Source organism: Diadema setosum, chromosome 4 (genome assembly GCF_964275005.1).
Source record: "Diadema setosum chromosome 4, eeDiaSeto1, whole genome shotgun sequence".
Taxonomy (NCBI): Eukaryota; Metazoa; Echinodermata; class Echinoidea; order Diadematoida; family Diadematidae; genus Diadema; species Diadema setosum.
The window spans coordinates 19,397,793-19,422,024 of NC_092688.1; the positions used below are offsets into that span (position 1 = coordinate 19,397,793).

At 37.5% G+C, this 24,232-nt stretch overlaps 1 protein-coding gene across 1 annotated transcript in view; it reads left to right on the top strand.

Annotated features, from left to right (window-relative positions):
- The window catches only part of LOC140227674 (HEAT repeat-containing protein 6-like), an 88,303-nt gene that overhangs the window by 56,780 nt on the left and 7,291 nt on the right, over positions 1-24,232 (top strand). The window contains exons 20-22 of the mRNA XM_072308090.1: positions 1,024-1,155; positions 10,963-11,130; positions 12,288-12,459. Of these exons, the coding sequence (XP_072164191.1) occupies positions 1,024-1,155; positions 10,963-11,130; positions 12,288-12,459 (472 nt within the window). The remainder of the gene's footprint in view (positions 1-1,023; positions 1,156-10,962; positions 11,131-12,287; positions 12,460-24,232) is intronic.

Consider the following 24,232-nt stretch of genomic DNA (forward strand, 5'->3'; position numbering starts at 1 on the left):
TTGTCCTGCATAACAAGGGGAAAAACTTTTTTTTTTTAATCATGTTTTGTTTTGAATTCTAATTTTGTGCTCTTGTAACAGTCTGTGTATGATATGTCAGGGTATGTGTTGGGAAATATGAGGAAAGATACATTGTACAAGGGGAGTAGAAATATGCCATTTTATTCATTCATATTCAGTGCAGAATAATTTTTGTGCAAGACGTAGATATCAGTGCACTGCAGTTAGTGAGAAGATGCATGCGTGTACGGCACTGCCAGAAAGATTAGATAACCAGGAAAGTAGTGCGGAATTGAGAGGAAAAATTGGTACAGACTTTCAATATTAGGTTGAGTGGGATGAATGAATAACGTTTGTGTCTTCCGCTGGCTGTGGTGTGCAGTAATCAGTGGGGGCCAACAGCCTGTCTCTGCCTTTGATAAAAAGAAAGAGGGTGTACCTTAAGGGTAGTAGATGTAATGCTAAAGGGGGGGGGGGGGGCAGGGAGGAGCTTAAACTCGACATAAACACAACCTCTGCCATGCCACACAGACATGGTCACAAGAACGCAAAAATCAAAACAATCTGTTATGTTTTGTTTTGTTTTAGTCTTGATCTCTCTTACAACTCTCTGTGAACACCATTTTACTGCACAAAAATAAGATCATTCATATTTTATTTTCTGATATGCATTTATGCAAAAGCAGTAAAATATTCGTGATAAAGATGGCTCTTTTTAGGGGGAGGGGGGAGAGGGGGTATTTTACAAGCAGGTCTTCTATTGTTGAAAGCTTTCCTAAAACAAACAAATGGATCATGCATTTCTGCTATTAAAGTGTTTGTTTTGCATCAGACATATTGTACATGATTGTAGATGAGTCAATTCAAATTTCTTTACGTTATATGCAATTGCCATGCAATTGTCATGTACTTATCTTCAAATTTCCCATCAGATATGTAATATTCATGCTTTTCTTCAAACGCTCCTGGAAACTTCAATCTCCACCCAGAAATAGTAATGTTTTATCCTCCTTACATTCAAAGGTTCGATGGAATGCTTGCTATGCTCTGGGCAACCTTTTCCGCAATCCACACCTTGGTCTTGGCACAGCTCAGTGGGGGTCAGAGGTCTACAGGTCATTGACAAAGGTCATCAGTGAATGTAAGAACTTCAAGGTAAGTGTTAAATTTCCCGTTCTCACTTACTTGCCAACTAGTAAGATTTTATCAGATTCAGTAAGATTTTTTACGTTAAAAATAGCAAAATCAGATTTTCTGTCAGAGAAATCAGATTTTTACAAAATATTTAGATATACCTTTCATGTGTATTTTCTGAAGATTTGACCGAAAGTAAGATTTTTAACTTCATTTTGCATATAAAATAAGATTTTTGCAATCCACGAGTAAGATATTTCATCATGAAATGTTGGCAGGTATGTTCTCACCAAATTCAAGTTGACATAATGGCCTATCTCACTGGACGAGACTGCAGCGAAGTCACATGACTCTAAAAGACTGATAAATTGTTTGCATTCTCACCAAGACATCTCCAAACAAGGTGACAACTTTTAGTATTTGCCTTGGAGTCACTGGAACATCACTGCAAGGTCGCTGGTAGGTCACCAATTGGTCTCCACAAATTCGCAGAGATGGCCCAGAGCATTCACAGACAAAATTAGTAAAAGTCTCCAACAAAAATCAAACATGTTAAATTTTCTCATGACTCCCCGGAGACCAGGTTAGTCTCCAGGGGACGTTGCGGAGCTGTCTCCACGACCAGCGAGACCCAAATAACTTCAGGTCACCCCCAAGCCAATGAGATATCCCCTTCAGATCCACAGATGGAGTTAGTGATGTGAATATTTTATTGACTTTTTCATGAAAGATGAACATGCTATCATAGAATGGAATTTGTCATCACAACAGTTCCATGTCATAAACTTAGTTTTTGTCAATGATTCAGGGGTTTTTTTCTTCCCTTTTTGGAAAAAAAAAATTGTCTTTCATAATTAAACTGTACAATTTTTGAAAGCCTTCAATGCAAAGGATATCAATCTTTATTTATGAATTAATTCATGAAGAAAATTCAGTGAGCACTTAATTGTGATCACTTTAAATTGTGATTAAGTCAAAGGTAGACATGCAAGCAATGACATGTCTGTTTTGCATTACAGAGATATTGTGACCATTACCACTGTCATGAAAACACAAGAATTTTCTCTTTTCTTTATTTGGTTCATGTTCTTCGATTTTCATTTTACTTGATGTGGATCTCCTCTTTTACTAGAGTGATTATTTTTGGGGAGAAACATCTTGAATAATTTCCTCATTTGCATAGTTACAATATGTGTGCATTGTGGGACAAACAAATCAAACACCTAACACATACAATTTAAAATGTCTTGAACGTTGTTCATATATTACCTTTAATAGAAGAAATTTGTACTTTTTTTGCTGCAAAGTATGTTTGTCATTTAGCTAGATGTATGTGACTCAGTAAATGCTTATGCAGAATGTGATACAGCATTTACAACAGAGATGTTCCTAGGCTATGTACAGAAGTACCGCTGCACTTGCTATTAGTGACTCCCTTCCTAAAATCCTCTGTAAAGATCAAATTGCTTGTTGAATATTTATTTGTACATGAGTGCATATATCCAGGTGCTTTTCTTCTTCTGTTAGTCCTTCTTGCTATGTAACATAAAATGTTGACTATAAGTGGCTTTTGTAGACATTCTGTTTCTAAACTAGTGAATTCATCTCAAGGCAGGTCATGATTTATTCAGTGGTAATGCAAATTGCTTTTGTGCCCTTTCTGATGTATTGTCTTTTGTGGCATATCAATCAAAGCATTGCATGCACAACCTAAAGAAACCCTGTGAGGTTTAACCCAAGAGACTTTGAAAGAACGGGAGAGGTCAGACTGGCAAGAAGACCTGAGTTAATATTTTTTTTTCTCTTTTTTCCTTCTTTTGATGACTGTGAACTCTGCGACATCAACCAAAATGAATAGATGAAGTGAGAATGTTAGATGAATTCAACAGTCATCCCTGCTTACACAAAGAACAGAGTAATGATATGTTACTCTTTAGTCTCATTGGAAGGCACACTGCCAAGACATCTATGGCAATAAAGCTGGAAATACTCTGATTTTCGGTATCATCCCATTAGACCGACACCCACATGTCATATGGCCCACAAGTTTGACATTGAAAAAAGGTCTGTGAGTCATACAGCCCATGGGTTCAACATTAGGCAAATAAGGCCTATGAGTACAACACAAGGCAAACAAGGCCCATGAGTGTGACACTAGGGAAACAAGGCCCACAAGTTCGACACTGAGCAAAAAGGCCCAAGAGTTCAACACTTAGTAAAAACAATCCACAAGCTTGATTTGTCCATCTCATCCGCCTTGTTTGCTTAGTGTCGAATTCGTGGGCTGTATAATTCATGGGTGTCGAACTTGTTACATGCACCCTGATTTTCAACCAATTTTTACCATTCACAGGAAGGTCGCATTCACAATAAACAGCACTAGAATATTTACAATACCCATTTTCAGCTGAAAAATACTCATAGATAAATATGTTCAGGACTGTTATCATGTAGGCTATAACTGTAAACAGAAAGCTGACATTTATTGCAGGTATCATACTAGTGCCATGGCATTTGTTTGCAAGTAGCAAAATGGCTTTGCAATCTGCGTGTCTCAAGTTTCAAAGTTGCAAGAATCTGTGTGTTTGATCCTCAGCTAAAATCCTTCCATAATCACTGATTAGACATCAACTGAATCAGTAAGAACTATTACCTCTTATAGGGTAAAATTGTTCTGTGCATTTGGGTCGTGACAAAAATATGCAATAAAGAGCACAGTCCATGTTTTCCATGGATGTGATAATTCCAATGTCAACTGTCTAAAAAAAAAAGAGACATGTTGCCAAGAAATTGTCTTTAGAAGTACGCACCAACAATTGTATTACATAATCATATCATTTTTTTTTTTTTTATAAAATGTGTCAAGCTCACAAATGTTTGTCCTGTTTGATATGTTTCTCGAATCTCAACTGCCGTTTACGACAGCAACGTCTAGAAATTCTAATCGCTGATTGACTGTTGCCATGGTAACTTTAACATTTCTGTATTAAATGTACTATACAATATATGCATAGTGATAGCTACTTTGCTGTTCCATTATGGCCAAGATGCAGAATTTAACTGAAAAAGCTGTTATTTTTGCGAGGGTGTGATTTTCACAAATTTTCTCCCCCTTTTTCCCTTCAGTAATTGTGATATCCTGACTTGCATTATGCATTTACATGATTCATACCTTTCAGTAACATCATTAACTCGATCATTCAAGAAAGATGATTTCAGTTATGTAGTTAACTTTATATAGGAAGCTACTTTGATTATTTCAATATTGTGCACACTTGCAATATTTGATTTTTGTCTATTCAGTGCACCCAATGTAATGAATAAGAAGATAAGATCAAATGTCAGAGCACTGGCAGAGCTGCATTCATCCCTGTGGGTTAATTACTGGAGCAAGTATGCAAAACAGTGGCTGAAATCCACACATTCATCTTAAATTTCCAAGTCTCACATCCGCCTCAATTCATCATGTCAGAGAGATGCTATATTAGGATACAATAATCATGTCAGGATATCTTTTTCATCAACTCTTCGTATCTTCTGTTTAACCCACTCAGTATCATTACTAATCTAGTATATTATGTATATCTTGTCTTTTTCTTGCAATGGTAGAATGTAGAATACTTATGAAGCAACACATTGAGTATTCAGCAGTCTCCTCATACATTGTACATGCCACCCACATACACATGAACACCCATGCATAAATACTCACACATCACGCGCACACACACACACACACACACACACACACACACACAGAGCAGGAAGGTTATTAATTTAGGTTCACGTTTCAGATTTTATATCAAAGAGCTGAAGAATACTGAACTCAATTTTTGATGGGTTGGAGAAGTCATGGATATCATTTCTTAACCACTGGTATTTTCTCATTCTTACATATTTTTTTTCAGTTATAGCTGATTCACAGCACTATGATACAGTAAAATAACACTTTATATCATTTATATCTCAATAATTGAACAAAAGTATATCATGTGTATGAGTAGGACAGAGTTCTATTGAGGACAGAGTTCTATTGAGGAAAATGTTCTATTGAAGGACCTAAGTGAAAGTGAGTTTACAATCATGCGCAGATATATTAAACTCTGTATCAAAAGAGCATGATTTCTAGTGAAAAACAGATTATGTGTAATGCCTTCTAATACTGCCATGCAGCAATTACAGTTTCATTTCATCGCACAATCAATCTTGCATACCTCATAAGTCAGATTAGCCAAATATCTCACACCTCAAAAGCAAAAATGTATTGAAAACAAAAGAGAGACACCCCCTCCCATATCTCCCCCCTCCCCCAGGTAAATTCGCTCCCTCACAGTTGCTCACTCCCAGCTAGTTGAGAAACTTGACATCTCTGTGTCATACATGTATGCATGTTACACATAATAAAGCTAGGTTCACATGACACTGCCATAAAATTCAACTTTTTGTTTTTTAATGTTGATAATAGCACCACCCCAAGGGCCTGTGACTTAGAGTTAGGGACCACGTGAACGGAACTCGTAGTTACTGTAAAAGCGAAAATTTTTGCGATGTTGTAATATTGGCGCATTTCGCACAACCAGAAACTAGTGCAAAAATAAAAGCTAGCAAATATTTTTGCTTGCAATATGTTCCAGCAGTTGATGTCTTGAATCCACGGAATTAAAAACATGTGAAACTCGTCTTACCTGGCTGAGCACGAAAAGTTAGTTGCGCGATAATATCCACTTGTACAGTAGCTGATTTTAAGTTACCTCCATGCTCCCAACCACAAGAAATCATGTGGTTTAGCATGCATGCTGCATGATAATTGGGGCACCCCTGGCAAATCCTGGTAGTTTGATAGTGGGTCCATGTGAAGAGTTTATGAGGTTGTGGTTAAGCTTGACCCCTTTGATCACTGAATTACATCCTGTGAAAGTGAACACCTGCATGCAAATGCTTAATATGGGTAAAATATGAGTCATGCACGCAGAGCACCACACCTTCAGATTTTATCATCTTGTGGAGCTTGTTGTCAGTGAATTACAAGTTCTATCATTGATGATAAGCATTGTGTGAATGTTTCTCGTAGTTACGAGCTAATGTACATAAAAGGTTATGATCAATGATAGCATGACCATGCGAACATGGCTTATTTTCTGAAGTGTTCTGAGGTGAATAAATGACTGACTCACTATGCACAGGTCACAACTGGCTTACCAGGGGACCGTTTCATGAAACTTTTTGTCAGTGATTTACACCGACAACTGTTACGGGCTACTGAAATCCTTGCGTCTGATTGTCTGATAGCAAATTTGTCAGTGAAAATCACCAACAAGTTGCTTCATGAAACACCCTCCAGGGGACCGTTTCATGAAACTTTTTGTCAGTGATTTACACTGACAACTATAAAAGCTACTGAAATCCTTGCGTCTGATTGGCTGATAGCAAATTTGTCGGTGAAAATCTCCGACGAACTCGTTGATGAAACGCCCCCCAGGTGTGTGATTCATTGAAACCTGCCATTTATAATTGTGTTTTTTCTTGTGCTCATTCAAAAAATAGATCACAGTCTGTGCAGAGATCATGTAACATCAGAGTGGGCAATATATATCTTGTGTGGCTATGCTGAAATGTTTACATGAGAAAATAAAAACCCTGTATAGGCTGGCATTGGCAATCAATGAAAGTCAATCATTAACCAAGAAAAGAATTTCGCAGGTGCATTTTGGATAACAGATATGTGCATTCCAAAGGGTTGAGACAACATGAGTACTTGCCATGTACTAGGAATATGTGGCTTGGATGTCATGTTCACAACAGGTGTTCATGGTTTGTTTGTTTTTTTCTCATTCAGCTAGAAATCAATATACAACCACGCCCACTTCTTTGCACCTGTGCTTCCCTTGTTTTTTTTTTTTCTCATTGTTTACAATCCTTGTTCCATTGTTATCACAGCAGACTCTTGTATGAGCTATTTAAAGATTTTACAGTTATTTCTGTTAATTCTATTTTAGGCAAACATCCCTTCATTATTATACAAATAGTGAATGGTCACGAGTGCAATGGTACGAGATTTCGCACGAGGTGAAAGATAGAGGCGCTCTATTCAACGAGGCGAAGCCGAGTTGAATAGTGCGCCTCATCTTTCACCGAGTGCGAAATCTCGTTCCATTGCACGAGTAAAGACCATACACTATTTGATTTGTACAACGTCCAAGTAGATCTTTTTGGTCTAAGTAGGCCTAGAAGTCTATATATGTATGAAAAATATAGCCATACTTACACATGTGGATCCACTGCGATTCTCTTTCTGGCTTGTGCAATCAGTGTACATATATGTGTATATACAGGTCACAGCTACACTAGCGCTCATACACGTACACTAGCACTACGTAGGCCTACGTACGCGCATGCATGTACCGCACACGTACCTGCGCTAGCTGCATGCGATCCTCAATATGCAACACACAGTACACGCAGTACCGTACAATTTCTCGAACCGTGGAATAGAATGAAAAAATCGAACCAAGTTGCACGCAAAAATAGAACCAAAATTGCACGGCGCGTTGAATGGAGTGCTTATTTAATATCGCGTCACCAACAATCCTCCAATCAAATTACAAGGATCTACTTGGACGTTGTATAATAAAAGTTGTAACCCTTTCATATTCTGCAGTACTGAATAGGACAAAAAAAAAGAAGAAAACATCATCTTTCATAAGGCTCTGTCACACTATAGAGCAAATGCCCTGTGAATTTGAAAATTTGAAGATACGTTCACATCTGTTGCTAATACTAGAATAGTTCTTTAACATGTTTGACATTTTTTGTATTCATTAGCTATTCATATGGATTCACAAAGAGCAGATTCTTTTATTTTGAACACGTCCAAAGACCCAAGCATTCTCTGTGAATTCCTATGAATAGCTCATGAATGCAATTGAATAAAATAGAATAGATCAGGTTTATTGCCATCGAAGCATGCAGATAGGTGAAAAGTCCAAAGACTTATAATTCTCGTTTACAAAATGCACACATAAGAGCATAAAAATTAAGGTATGTTATACAATACACACAGTATATCATTATTGAGAAGAAATGATTAAAAAAGAAAATGAATTACCACTGCACACACACACACACACACACACAAAAAAAAACAAGTCACACCAACCAACCACAAATATGTCATGCAATTTACTTAATATCAATTCCGAATGCCATACTCTTTAAGAAAAAAAAAAAAAATTCTTTTTTAAAATGCATCATTAAAAGACTACTACACACACATGACCTATTGCATACATATGCACAATCCACGAACAACACTGTATCAAAAAACACATGCTCACATGCAAAACAACCACACAAACATTGCAAATTGCACTTATTGAGCTATTGAGTAATAAAAGTAAAGAATTATATTTATTACACTAAAAGGCAAAAATACACAATAAGCAGCATATGAATTAAAGATAAACAATTTAACCAATAGTCAAACTTAACTAACATCTTTAGGTAATGGGATCGTGTGTGTGTGTGTGTGCTGTGAGATAAGTGGTCATAGCTCAAAACTGTCGAAAGGTAAATAACACACAGAATATGCCATTTAAATCAGGAAAAATTTGTTAACATATGTGTACCCATGACCTTATCAGAATTCACCAATATATCTACATACTTACCAGTTGTGTGAAATTGATAGGCAAAGCTCAAAACTATGAAAAAGACATTGAGAGCACGCCACAATACTATGTATACACTGTCTAACAGTTAAAATTTGTTGACCATTTGACCTCCGACCTTGATGGAATTTACCATAATTTGAAATTGACTGGCATCTTTAGGTGATGCACCTGTGGTATGAACCTGATGGCCAGACCTCAAAATCATGAAAAATCACTGGGAGCACATGACAGAACTATGTGTACCGCGCCCATCAGGCCAATTCATTGACCACTAGACCTTTGAACCCATCTGATCTCACTCACATTAATACCTGACAGGCATACCCAGGTTGTGCACCTGTTGTGTGAGCCTAGTGACCACAGCTCAGATATGTGAAAAGTGTTTATGAGTACACCACAATGCTGTGAACTGTGCTGTGCTTATCAGGGAAATTCAATGACATTTTAACCTTTTACTTTCTTGGATGTATCGAACTTAACCAGGAACTTCAGGTTATGTACCTGTGGTGTGAGTCTTGTGGTCATAACTCATATATGTGGAAAGTTATTGAGAGTGCGCTACAATACAGTGAGGACAATGCTTATCAGGGCAAGTTTATTGACCCCTTGATATTTAACCCTGTCAGACTGCAAAGATATACAAAGAACATCAAACATGTTAGGAATTATTCTAGTAGTAGCAAGGGGTGAGAACCTATCTTCAAATTTTCAAATTCATTGGGCATTTGTTGGCCATTCACTCTAGTTCAGTGGGGCCTTTAAGAGAGATGCAGGTACTGAGAAAATATTCAACTTAGTAAAGGCCTATGATTCTTTTAAAACTTTGATGTATGAATAAACTTTCAGTATTACAAATTTGCTTCAAATAACTATAAATCAAATGACATATCTGTGTGCTATTGTCCACCATGGTATTATCAATCATCTTTTATTTTCATATTTTCTCTTACCAAAAATCACCCCTAAGTTCCAACATTTGTCCAAGAGGTTTCCAACCATAGATCTTCTGTTTTCACATATTATGCAATAATGAATATTTGAACACCCCATCATTCACATGCCATGTAATGTCCAGTGAAGTAAATCAACAGTCTCAAACTTCTGCAGTTTCCTACCCTAGTCTTATTTGCACACCCACAAATTCAGTTTCATTGACCAGTACACATTTTAATGTTATCATACAATACTCAGCTGCAATCATGTATGTGATTGTCCTTTATGAAACAAGATGTATTCTAAGTTACAAGATATGTTATCATTTGACGTTTGTATTACCTGTGTATATTGATTGGAAATGAAAATAAAAACATGATTGAATGAATTTGCTTGACTGCTGAAATGTGATTGGAGATCATTTTGCTATTTTTTCTAATCAATGATTCCTCAGTTCATTTTTAAATAGATTTAATATAAACAAATAAATTGTGTAAAGATATTCCACTGATATATATATATATATATATATATATATATATATATATATATAGATACAGATATAGAACATATAGATATATAGATATATATGGGTATACTTGCTGTCATCTTATTTTCTCATACATGCAGCTTTCTAACACTTTTGTGCTAAGGCTCCCACGACTGGTTCTTACTTGATTACAAATCTGCTCTGTCTAAACTCCTTGGAATACTTTATCTTTAACCTTTCTACTTTCTTTGTCTTTGTTTGTCTCTTTCCTCTACATTTTCATTCAGTTCTCCATGCAATATCCACCCATTCTTCACTTCTGTATCATATAAAGTAGCTGTGTGTCTCCCTGTTTTCTATCTCTGTTTATCTCCATATCTATATGTAACTAGTTTGCAGAGATTTGTTTCTTTGGCACATCCAGGAGAGAAACTTGTATTCATGACATTTCGTTCTTTCTAGCCTGACGTGTTTTTTTGAAGTATTTTTCTTTAAGGTAAATTTGATTCAGAGTTGATTAGTATAGTCATGACTATAATGGCAATCAATCTTGAAATCAGAATCAGCAAAATTCTCTAGTGCTGTTTTGAATTTGGATGAGGAGGGAGGTTATCTCTATAGAGGGCAAATTGCCTTCCCGCTTTAAATCAGCTATGCGCGTCTCTTGTGTGTTATTGTCTGCAATGTTTTTACTTGTGTGTTATTGTCTGCAATGTTTTTTATTTAATGTGACAGGTGCGTATCAACGGGGCCCTAGCACTGTCCATTCCACTCAAGAGGGCAGACTACGGCCATGCTGATCAGTACGTCAGTGTCTGGTCCTGTCTAGTCAAGGCGCTGGGGGTCATAGGGGAAGTGTCGGACATCTCGGAGCTGAAGTATCGGGACACTCTCAAGGACCAGGTGAGCTGGAGTGTGTCTCATGAATATACATGCATTGTAGTCGTTCATGAATATTCATGACTTTGTGTGTTCAAGTGATGCATGGAGGAGAGAATTTAGCAACAGGAACCAAAGAGATGAAAGAATGAATATGTTATTACATTAAGCACATTGGTTGTCAGTTACACAGGTTTGATACATCTGGGGAGTGTTTCACAAAGAATCTTAAGTCGATCTTAAAAGTTAAGATTAACTTCATAAATTGTGGTATTCTACTGGTTTTCCTGGTCAGTTTTATCTAATGCTTTCAGAATCCACTTTATCAAAATTTGCAGACAAATTCTGTTGTTACATATTTAATTGTATAGATTTATGGCTGCATGAAAAAGTCTCAAAATTCTTTGTGAAACCCCTCCTCCCCCGGGATTGCACTGGGACTCAAGTGGTGGTTGAGAGATAATTGATTGTGTCACTTCACCCCATGGCTCTAAGTTTGTGGTAGACAGAAAATCTATATCAGCTGGTACATCATCCTTTAAACTTATTAAATGGCTTCTTGGAGCTAAACAATTAGGGTGCTCTATGTAGTTATTCTTGAATTTTTATTTTCCTCTTTTTCTGTCTCTAAAGTAGAAAATAGGGGTACAAGGAAAACAACAAAAGAATAGAGTTTTGATGAACTGTATGAAATTTGTATGTTAATTGGCATGATATGGCACCTAAAGTGAATGTGTGAATGAAATGAAATAACGCATACTGTATAAGCTGTTATTTTAGCAAGGGTTTAATTTTCTCAAATTTTGCGAATCGCAGTTGGATCGCGAATTTAATAACATGTGAAAATGTCTTGATGTGCTTAGATGATAGTGCATTTGCATTAGCATTGGCATCAATTCGAGAAAACAACATCTCGCAAAAACATCTATGACCTCCTTATTCACAAAAATATCTGTACGCGAAAATAACAGCGTATACCGTATATAAACAGTGTATTGCTCACAGATTGTATCGCTCAGTGCTTCTGCCTCTTTACATATCTGTTTCTCTATTAAAGTTATGCCAGTAAATTTCATTGTTCTCTGATGGATTCATTGTTGTTTTGTCAAACCATATTCCTGTTCAATTTGTCACCCTATTCTTCTCTGTGCGTGGCTCTTCACTCTTTGCTCCATCTGTAGCTGTGTCAAACTATTCTGCACCTGTCTCTCCTCCTTGGGGCGGAGGACCTTCCGCATCTTACGCCGGTAGTCAAGGGCAACGTCGAGATGCTTCAGTCTCACTTCCAGAAATACACTGAGCTTCCTCCAGCCCTGAAGGACACCAGCAAAGCCTTGGATCACAAACATTCTGGTAAATGCCTGCATTTTCTAACTTGCTTTGTTTGTGTCTGGTTTTCTCGTCTCGTACCCTTGTTTGTCAAGCACTTTGGTTAGGATATGAAAATAGCAGATCAGGCAAAGGTTTCAATGTGAGTGTGCTTTTCGAACCACTCATTTTTTTGCTATACAGAGCAAAAAAAGAATTGTCACCAGACAGAAGGCTGTATAACCACTTTAGACTTCTATTCAGTTTGATATTTCTTATGATAGGTCTGTAGAAAATGATTTGGGTTGTTTTTAGTACATTTGTTTGTTCTTTAATGGATACTTATCCATCATTTGTAAAATTGTCAAGGAAATGCAATCTGTCAGTGTGGAAAGTCAAAAGGCATGAAGGGGTTTATTTAGGGTAAAATGTTTGTTTGAAGTAGTTTCCTATCTACCTTAAATGTACTGTCTTCACTAGGCAGTTTTCATGAAAAACCAAAAAACCAAAAAACCCTTCTTGCCTTTAACTGCTCCCTCCTGTTGTCTACAGTGTGTTTACTACAGGTGTGTGCAATGTAGCATATCTGGACCCTGTTTTATGAAGAGTTAAATTGATTATATAGTTGATTTCTATTATAAGTCTATGGCAGCCTGTGCAGTAAGGAAATTTATAATCGATTATATCTTGTGATAAAACAGGGCCCTGTGGGATTTTGTTTTTTAGCATGAGAAAGATTTCTACAATTTTGTAAATTATATGCTTTCATTCTCAATTATCATAACACGGTCTTGTAGATGTTCAACTCATTTCGTAATGTTTTATGAAAGTGTTATCCTTGATGCTAGGAAGGGTCATACCATGTATTTCTTGACTATGTTTACAACAACATTGTGATGATACAATGTGATCTTCACAGTTTTTCAGCATATTAGGAGCTGATATGGTACATAGTTGGCATTTTTAGATCCTAGGAAGAAGATTTGATTTCCATTTTTCGGAGAAAATAAAAATCATTCCCGTGCCAATGGTATTTCCATGCTGCAGAGCATGTTTTGACCAGAGTTCATGAAAACTTTTTGGCGTGAAGTTAGAAAAACATCTGGCAATGCAATGGAATGGAGTGAACCTTTACCGAGCATGGACAAGTCAATATGAAATTGTCATAGACATGATTAGGAATGCCCAGAGGGAACCGATATGAATGGGAATAACATTTTTAGGACATCGGCAAATATCCTTTTTCCCTCGTGTGTGTCAGAACGTGTTGAGACTAAGGGAATCACACATTTATTGGTCGGCATGGATTTGACAGAAACGGGTCATGGCTTAAGAGTTTCCATGGAAGCAGAGACACGTATTAGCCATGCACAGTGTTAATGAAAGTGTGTGCCTAAAGCTCAATTTTTCATCCAGTGCATGATTGTGTGTACTGTGTAGCTGATCATAATGATTGTGCGATCATGATGGTGATGATAATGATACACTCTATCATGTCACTTCAAAGTGCAAGAGAATGTACAGTATGTCCCCCCCCAAAAAAAAAAATTACAATCAGATTTTCGCATTGATAACACCCAATATGATTAAAATGTCTAAATGCTACTTCAGGGTCTTAAAATATAACATTTTAGCTCTATTTTGCAGAAAACCCCATTCGATTTGGTTTAGCGGTCACAGAGAAATGTGGATTGTTGTAAAGCATGTCATGGGTCTGATTCTTCCAAGTTTAGCACTTCGATGATCTTGTGTGTGAATACAATAGACAGAACTTGGAGGGAAGAGATTCCCGACATCCTCTACAAAATTCCTCATTTCTCTTTGACCACTGAAGCAAATCAATTGGGGTTTTCTGTAAGATGTGAGCAATGAGTTATAGTTTCATACCCTGAATTTGTATTTAGACTTTTAAAGATATCATTGCGGAGGGTCCCGTTGTAATTTTTTTTTTTGACATACGGTAGAGTGGAATATGAGAAACAGAAGTGTGGCATTATCCATGTCCAACTCGATATTCGGCCCGTAATATGTGATGTTCGCTGATTGACACTGATGCTTTCTTTGCCAATTGGCACTGACATATGAAAGTGGTACCTGTCATTAGATTGAAATTGCCTAATCCTCCTAATCCATATTAGGTCACAATGGCCTTCCTGTTGGATTGAGGCACATTCCTACACAAGAGTGGACTTGCTGACTTTATAGCAGGGTCCAGTTTGAGAGATTTCCTTTCCAATTTGTGTTTGTTTGTTTGTTTTTTGTTTTGTTTTGTTTTTATTTTTTGCTGTTACCGGTACTCTACGTGAATAAGATTGCATGCTTGTTTTATATTATTATGAACACCAAGTGAAAAAGAAGGAGCTAGCCTTCCTTCTTTTTTACTTGGTGTTCATGATAGTACAGATATAGCATATGATCTTGGTCATGAAAGTAACAGTAAAAAAAAAAAAAAAAAAAAAAAAAAAAAAAGAGAAAATCTCCGTAACTACATTTCTCTGTAAAACAAGACATAAACAAAAATGTCCATCATTCTTTTAAGGGAAAGTTTGGAGGTATTACTGAATGCTTATGACAAAGCTTGACAAGATAAGCATAGTGCATGAATGTTTAAAAGGGTAAATAGTTTACCTTTTTCAAAGAGAATGTTACTTGCATTATAGGACAGATATGAACTTTATTGGTATTTCCACAAGCTTGACATGAGTGTGGAAGAATATTAGTGCATTATATCTGATTTAGTTGTTGTAGAAATAGCCACAAAAGAAAGTGTATTGATGACTGAAAATGCTTGATGGCAACAGTAAGGGATATTTTGTGACTGGGATGGTTGAAATAGAATTAAATGAAAGAGTGTCTAATTACTGCTTAAAGAATGTTTAAAGAAGTGCACTGTGATATGTACAGCTGCCTGTCATTTATGAATGTAGAAACAAGCACAAGGGGAATTCCCAAATCTGCTTGTTTTCTTACTAATTACACTTCCCTCCCTCTCGCCTTGTAAAGTCCTGTCTCTGTCTTCCTACAATATGTCTCCATTCTAATGTCGGACAGGACAAGTGAGGGGAGATATCTGTCGTCGAATGGGATGCAAATTAAAGTGAATCCACCAAGTCCGCTGTGCTAAACGTATCAGATAAAGATCTAATCTGAAACCCGAACAGACCCTCACAGGACTTTCACCTCCTTTCACCTTCACAACACAGATAAAAACGAGCAGCATTCCTCTTTAATTGAATTTTGGCAACTTGGTGAGAGTTGGGCAGATACCCAGGCAGATATGAAACTTCTCCCCTGCTGAGAAGGAAATTCAGACAGAAATTTTGGGTGGCTAACTGCAAAATTGTTGAAATTTCATTCCCAGTATGGCATAGTCCCACTTTTATTGCTGCTGAGTGCATGATCTATTTCCTGGAGTCAGTTTAAAAACAGGACTTTTCTAACATGAGATATTACAATGACTTTAAATGCTGGCTCCATTTGACATTTGGAGAATCGTCTCATCACAGCGATATGTTACTCTTCGCGAATTTTATTGATGCGAATTTTATTGACGCGAATTGCACAACAAAGGAACAAAAATGACTGAAGGGTATATTGTAATATTCATTTATGTTAAAATAATTCTATAACCCCCGGCTACCTTATCATGTCTCCATACCAAAGTGTGTATTTAAAGTGTGTTGCCAATATAGGCGTTTCCTCATTCACACTGTTACACTCAGTCCCTGAATTTTTGAAATATTTCATGCTCTGTTCATGCGTCATCTTTCTGCAGAAAATATGTTTGGACTAAGTTTCTAGGCAAGGTTGAGGACATCTCTTTTGTTCATTTGGCTTTAGAGTATGGTTTGATATCTAGAAATCTTTTGCAACTGATAATAGACTTGACTAAAAAGTTCATGAACTTTTCTTTTTTCCTTTTCATTCCTCGTCAACTGCAGATATGAAATAATCAATATGCAAATCAGTAAAAGCTGATGATTCACCATAAAATGAGATATATTTCATGGATTTTGATATCTTGATATTTGAATGAAGACTTTAATGCTCAATTTGTGGTGTAGTTGGGGTTATTATCTCAGATCTTGAGGTCATGGCAATCGTGTTGATCGTAGACAATTTAAGAACTGTCCAAAACTTTTTTACGATAATCATTATTGCAAAGACTGACCTCAAGATCTGATACGATCAGGACGATTACTCCAGGATTCAGACCACAGTTGAAAACTTGGCGCAAATAATGATAGACAAACAAAAATTCCACGATCAGCTACCAATGGCCAATCATGGCATGCGTAGCTGTTTGCACAACAGTGGGAACCCTGCATAAGGTGGAGAATGAGACCGCGAAGTGGTGATTTCTTGAGGACACTGAGTCACGAGGGGTCCATTAGGATCGTACTAAGATTGGCCATTACAGGAGACGGTTTATATCTAATAGCCATACGACGTAGCATCCTGCCTTGTTGAAATGTCTTTGTCAGGTGCCAATGTGTGTTTGTACGTGTAGGTAGAATTCCCTCTGAGTAGAGTTACAATAATATGTACATTGCAGCGCCTGCAATGTCTTTGACTGCAGGGTATTTAAATGGGAGGCAGCTTTACCATGTCTGTGTAATGTTTTTTCCAAAGAAACATGTTTTGTACTCTTGCTTGCATTAAATGGCACGTTTATATCCACTTAATTGCCACATAAGCTCACAATTACGACCTTTCCCTATAGGACAATTTTCATCGTAAACAAACATGTCTTGACCCTACAATAGACAGTTGATTTGTCCTTTCATTTTGCACAGCAGTTTTCGATAGTGCTTGATCTGTTTTGAATCCAGAAATGGTGTCTCTGCACTGTTTCTAGACACTTGTCTTCTTCATGAGAAATTCCAGGTCATTTGGACTCAAGGAAATGTAGAAAAGGGAGTAAAAGAAAGAAGGGAAGGAATGTTTGACTCACTTAAGAATGAGTGTGACATTGTGAAGGAATTCATGATGATATAACATGGAGATCACACACTGACTGAAGGCATTGCTACTCCCGACGCATTTTCATCTGCCGTGCTGTATGCGCTGCATGTGAAACGCTTCATTTGCTGATGCTGTCTTGTTGTGCCTTTAATGCTGCCACCCTTCGTTTGCCGTGGCATGACATGACTTGACAGTGATGTGAAGAAAAGAGAAAGAGGGAGTCTGATTGCTTGAAGTGATAAGACTTCCCTGGATTTCGTGTCTCACCTAACTCCCATCACCTCCCTGCCTATAAACCTGTCAGCTTCGACATCACACTGCCCAGGTGATTCCTCCAATTTAACCCTTCACGTGCTATCAGCGCCAATCGGCACAAAAAAAACCCATAGCGTTGTAAACACTGTCCAAAGTCCCCGGTACAGAGGCTTAAACATTTGCAGCTCCTCGAGAAGTGCATTTTTGGTGGTTTGTGATGGACAATGTATTTGTTCATCTTGACCGCTTCAATCTCGACTATCTCATATTGATAAGAAAGCTGCAGATTCTGTTAGGCAGACATGCCATGCAGGTGAAATTGTACTGATCGACCTTTATGCATTGTAGTGTAATCAAAACCAAATTGAGAATAGATCAGTGGGATATGGCACATCATTTGTCATGATAATTGGTTTGTTCTGATTTTTGCTGTCCTGGATAAACAAAGGTTAATGTACCCCCAAAAGAGTTTATTTTTGTGGGTGTATGTGTGTGAGTGTGTGTTTGAGTTTGGGCAGGCCCATAACTAGGGGGTTTCAGGGGGTTCTGTGGACCCCCCCCCCCCCCCCCCAGTTTGCTAGCAGCAAAGAAAACTAAAAACAAAACAAAATAAGACAAAACAAATTTTAAAAAAGTTAATGTTCGGTATCTGTAATATAATGGAACTGAACATAAACTTGAATTAAGAGGTCCAATTTTCCTAATTCTGAACCCCTCCCCCCCCCCCCCCCAAAAAAAAAAAATCCTAGTTATAGGCCTGGTATGGATATATATGTGTGTTTGTGTGTGTGTGTGTGTGGGGGGGGGATAACATTGAAGTGAGCAAATTTAATCAAATGAAAGCAGCTTACAGCTTTTTTCATTACCTTTTTTTTTTCAGCCTGTACATACACTTTACCATTACTTCCAGTGAAACATGCTTTTTTTTTGGATATCGCTCCTCATTCTCCGCTGGGATCAATATTGTGCAGAGGAGATTTCTGACAGGATGGATAGATTCACTCTGTAATGTAACAAAGTAATTGAGCAAGTCATGAAGACATCTTATAGGCAAGAGTAATGTAATGCGTGACCCTATGATTTTGCAATGTAATGTATAGTAATACACCATATATTTAGCAAGCATGATTTTCTTCGCACTTGGCAGGACTTCCAAACAATTTCACGAGTGGTTAAATTTGCATTCATGGAGTACAGTACCGAACAGAGAAATGTATGCGTGCACGTCACATTCATGTCAGGATTAGAGTTAACATATTTGTGTGTTTATAAATTCGCAAATAGCACCCGACTTGCGAAATTTGCGAAAATAAAACCTCGCTAAATGTTCGATGTATACAATAGTATGCTGAGAGGTGGAAGGCTTTCCCCATTTCCAAACCTTTCCAACAGGTGGTTCTTTGTTTCTGTGTCCTGTTCTCTTTAAAATTGTCTTTCTTTTGCTCATAATTATACTCTTCTCTCTTTTTTCTTTCTTTAATTTTTGGTTGTACATATTGTATGCAAACCTCCCACCAAGCACGCCCAGGGTACTCTTCATCAATAATTCACATGTTATAAATCATAAATGCCACTTTGTTTTACAAACAAATGAACTGCCCTTTTTTACCAGGGATATTTCACACTCTTGCTTGGCTGCAGAATATCAGAGAGAGGATAATATTCATCAAATGATATTCCTAAAGGTAGCAGCAGTTTATCATCTATTTCAGACAGCTTATACAGATCAACAATGCAGCTTTAAAGGCTAACTTGCATGGCGTTAGCTATGTTTTTACTTGGAAATGTTACATAAAACTCATAAGGCTAGATTGGAGTGATGTATAAAACCTGACCATTGTAATTGCAATTAAAAACACACACACACACACAATTTGTAGAGTAAACTCACTGTGCTCTATGCATTGCATATGGTATATTGACATTATATGCTGTTTTAATTTCATGCTTTAGATATTTACAGCAGCAGAATGGATTGAAGAATTATCTGTAAGGAGTGTTTCAATTCTGTGCTGTGCACAGTTTCTGGTTGCCCTATGTTGAACAATAATACTTTGACATTCAAATTTACTTTGTTATAAATGACATTTACTCAGAATCAAGCACTTAAGGACTGCATAGACACATGATGATTGTCTTCAACTTTTCATCAAAAGGCTGTGTATAATATTTGTTTTGAACACTGGTAATTTAATCATTGTCAGCGATGGAATAATGATATTAAAGTTGCAGTCCTTCCCATGTCTTCCGCTTTTCAACATCTTTGCCAGTTCATTTATAATATGAGTCTTAAAGGGGGAAAATGTCCTGGGAGTGTTAAGCTGTGATGCCTCAATGCTTGAGGACAAGAGACAAGAGAACTGTCTGGTCCTTGGCTAGCCATCTCCACGCACTCCTCCGCTGACCTTGCTGTCTGACCTGTAATATCCTGTTGTGAGGACTCAAATTTCAGCCTAAATATTTGCCCGTTCAATCATGCTTGTTGTACCGTTCCGTCTCCGCTCGCTCGTGATTAACGTCAAGACGTCCTGCACTACAATGAAGCCTTGCGCGAATCATCATCCTCTGGCTTTGCTCCGTGTAAATCTACACCCTCGCGATATCTTCAGTTTCATATTCAAGATCAAGACAGAAGGCATAGAAGCGGATATGGGCATGTGAGTAGCACAGAGGCGCAGTGGGACCGCTCCTAATGGATCCAAATACCCTGTAATCCTTTTACTGAAATGTGATTGATTGAAAAGCTCCGAGAACATTGCAGGGATAGTGTTTGAAGCCGAAAAATTCTGAATGCGTAATGCATCCCGATTAGTAATGTCACTCTCTGGTTCACGAAGCAATGGAGGTTTTGATTGAAATTGTTCATTACTGTATGTACTCTACTTTTACCCACCAAAGGTCACGTTCTGCTGCTTGGGCAGCTTGTGCGATTGCGAAGGGAGGTACAGATTTTTCATTTCTTGCAATTATCTCCCTAACTCCTTAAAAAAATGATTACCCATTTATGAGTTTTTGAATTATTCAAAGGGATGTGGGATGCTGGCATATATGGATTATTCAAACACAACCCAAGCTTTTATGTCAAGTTTTTTGAGAATAAGTTGCCCTTCACAGGAGGGGAATATGGTGAACTTCAAAGACTTCTCCACAAGGCAAAGAAAACCTTGAGGAATTTGAAATGCTTATGAGGCTACTGTTATGGCTCCCAGATGTGTCTCATATTATTAGCACAAGTCTTCAAATTTATTCATAGTGTGCACATTGTACAACTGGGATTACTTGACTCTTAGGTGATTTTTAATGGTCATGATTAAAAAAAAAGAATGAATGGGATATGTGATTGGAGTCTTTAGCCCATTAGCATCTGACTTGCCTTAAAAAGTCATTAAACTGCCCCAGCTGCCATTTTGTATCAGTATGTGTGTGTGTGTGTGTGTGTGTGAGAGAGAGAAAAAAAAAATGTGATATATCAATATTGCATCACTCAACTGTGCAATTTAATGAGAATGATAACACAGAATTTATAAAATCCTTCAATATCCTGAGACTATTATCATTGCAAAAAACCCCCAGGTGCAAATGGGTTGATACATCCAGTAGAATGACTATTTTTTAGTACTCCCCTACAGAATTCCAAGCTTGTGGCAAGCATGCATGTCACTGGCTTTAAATAAGCTTGCGGAAATCTTAACTCTTTATGTGCCATGGTGGAAACACCCTGTGTGCCACATTATTCACCAACGTAGTCAAGCTTTGAGAAATGTTCTGTTTTTCAAATCTATGTAATTTCTATACAGATTTCTGTTAAGCTGGACATATAGTGAATTGTAGAGGAAATGTCACACTTTGCTTTGATCAGTAGCTACATTACCGTAAGGGCATGGCTTTTGCACACAAAACAGTAACAGAAACTTAGAATTACACACAAATCTATTAGGGAACACCGCTTGATAGAATTACCACATAAATTAAGAGCTATATGTGAGACGAGAGGAAGCACGAGGAAAGCTTTCATTGTACTTCGGCACTTGGAGATTTATAGATCGGTTTGGGCGGGTTTGTGGGTTTGAGCAGAATACGCGAAGTTGGCATGCCATCGACTGAGTCAGGTGTGCGAACATGGCACATAAAGAGTTAATAAGCCTGCAAACGCAAATTTTAGATTGAGCTACCTGTGTGCACTCTTACCACAAACTAGCTTTGCAAAGACTCTGCTAACTTGCAGTTGAGCTTGCAGGCCACTGTGGGGTAATTATACTCTGTAAGCTTACAGATTTCTAGCAAAAGCCTTGCTAGCTTGCAGCAAGCTTGTGCACTGCTACGGAAAACTCTGTAAGCTTGTATGCCACCAGGAAATGTATTGCAAGCTTGCAATGTGCTTGCAACAAGCTTATGGTCCACTACGCAAAACTATACAAGCATGCAGTAAGCTCGTGGACCACTACAAAAAACTCTGCAAGCTTGCACACCACTAAGAAATGCATCGCAAGCTTGCAACGTGCTTGCAACAAGCTTGTGTATAGGCAGCACTACAATACAATATGTCACCCTGCCATTACACCCACTCTCTTTCTGTCTTTCAAGTGATTTTTCTCTTGCCAGCTGATGTTCAGGTATTGGTAAAAGAGGGAGGGATACTGTATAAGCTGTTATTTTCACATACAGATATTTTTCGCGAATGAAGAGGTCACATACATTTTTGTGCGATGTTTTTTTGCGAATTGACACCAAGGCTTTCGTAAATGGCAACATTTTTGTATGTTGTTAAATTTACGGTCCAACTGTGATTCATGAAATTCGCGAAAATTAAGCCCTCACAAAAGTAACAGCTTATACAGTATGAATATGGAGAAATTTTGTATTTTGTATTTTGTACTGGACATCCTGTGGGGGCCTGTAGGTGTGTCTAACAGTGATTTTCTAGCATTTCAATCCAGCTACTCCAATTTACGGTCCAACTGTGATTCACGAAATTCGCGAAAATTAAGCCCTCACAAAAGTAACAGCTTATACAATATGAATATGGAGAAATTTAGTATTTTGTATTTTGTATTGGACATCCTGTGGGTGCCTGTAGGTGTGTCTAACAGTTAGTGATTTTCTAGCATTGCAATCCAGCTATTCTATGTATCTCCATAAGACAGGTGTTTCAGAGTTGGTTTCCTTTGTCTGTGGGCCACATACAAAACTATCAGTATTTTTTGTTGTTATATCACTTTCCTCTCTCTAAGCTGTTAAAGTCCATTCCCCCCCCCCCCCCTCCGAAATCAGTTATGCCCACCTAGGCTTCCCCATGGAGGCTGACATTCCCAGCATATTAAATCTCACAACAACAACAACAATTTAAAAAAAAAAAAAACTTTTCCCGCTTTTCCAAGAAACAATGAAATTTTCAATGCACATAATCAGTTGTATGTGACACTTTTGAAGAAACTCACTTGTAATGATAATTTAACCTTTCACTCATCATTTTGACTGACATTAATGAGACTTTATTGTACCCAAGTCCTTCATCAGCTATTTATCATCTCAAGAGATGTTGCTGAAAGTTGAGCAAAGTACACATTATGTGCATGTATGTATTTTCATCCACTACACCTCATAATCACTGACACTCAAGAGAGCCATGTGATATATCTGTCAACTATTACATGCAGAAGATTTTCAGGATGGTATCAGCTTGCTGCAAAGAAGACTTAGAACCGCTGAACTTAAAGGTCCTGTTTACCTTTGGGAACAGTGATTTAAAGAATTTCAAGATATGACATTTAATGCATATGTGTAGGTCTGTTGTACCACAAAACATCCTCTCGTATGAAATTTTCGTGAAAAGTCTAAAATATAACGAGATATCTGTATTCTTCTCATTAAACCGTAACTGTAGACGGTTTAGTCTGGAAACAATTTTATTATATCTATTGTTCACATTTTGCATATTTAACAATACTTAACATCGATTGTACTAATTCAAATTTTTACAGTGGTTGTTTCTATCCCTAACTCACATTTTAGAACTAATTAAAAAAACTAATGCTGGGTTTTTGTTTCATCTGCAAATGGTAAATTATGCCTTTAAGCAGGTCCTATACCCTGGCAAATTTGACTTTGTGATGTGTGGCATCAACAACAAATTTTAGTTTTTGTTTGTTTGTTTGCTTGTTTGTGGATTTTTTTTTTTTAGGGGGAGAGGGGGACACTGTGATGGCTCTGTTAAATAAGTTGTTGAATGCTTAATGAGCTGTAAAATGCTGTTGAAATGGGATGGGAAAAAAGTGTTGAAAAGCATTGGAAACTATCCTGTCAAGATCTTATCAAGATATCTGCAGTATGAATGCAAATCACTGTGATTTGAAAGTAACTTTTAAGGAATACACATACTCCAACTCTTCCACGTTTGGCAGGAGAGCACATGATCTAGCACATGATCTTGAGTTTGCATGGGGTGGGGGGGGGGGGGGGGTCCAGGCAGGAGGATTTCCCATTTAAGATATGCTTGGGGTTGGAATCTGTGGGAGTAGTTTATCCTAGACTAGATAAGACTCTTATGAGAATATTGTGTGTTATAGAATGGGTAGCAAAAATCCTGTGATCTCATTGG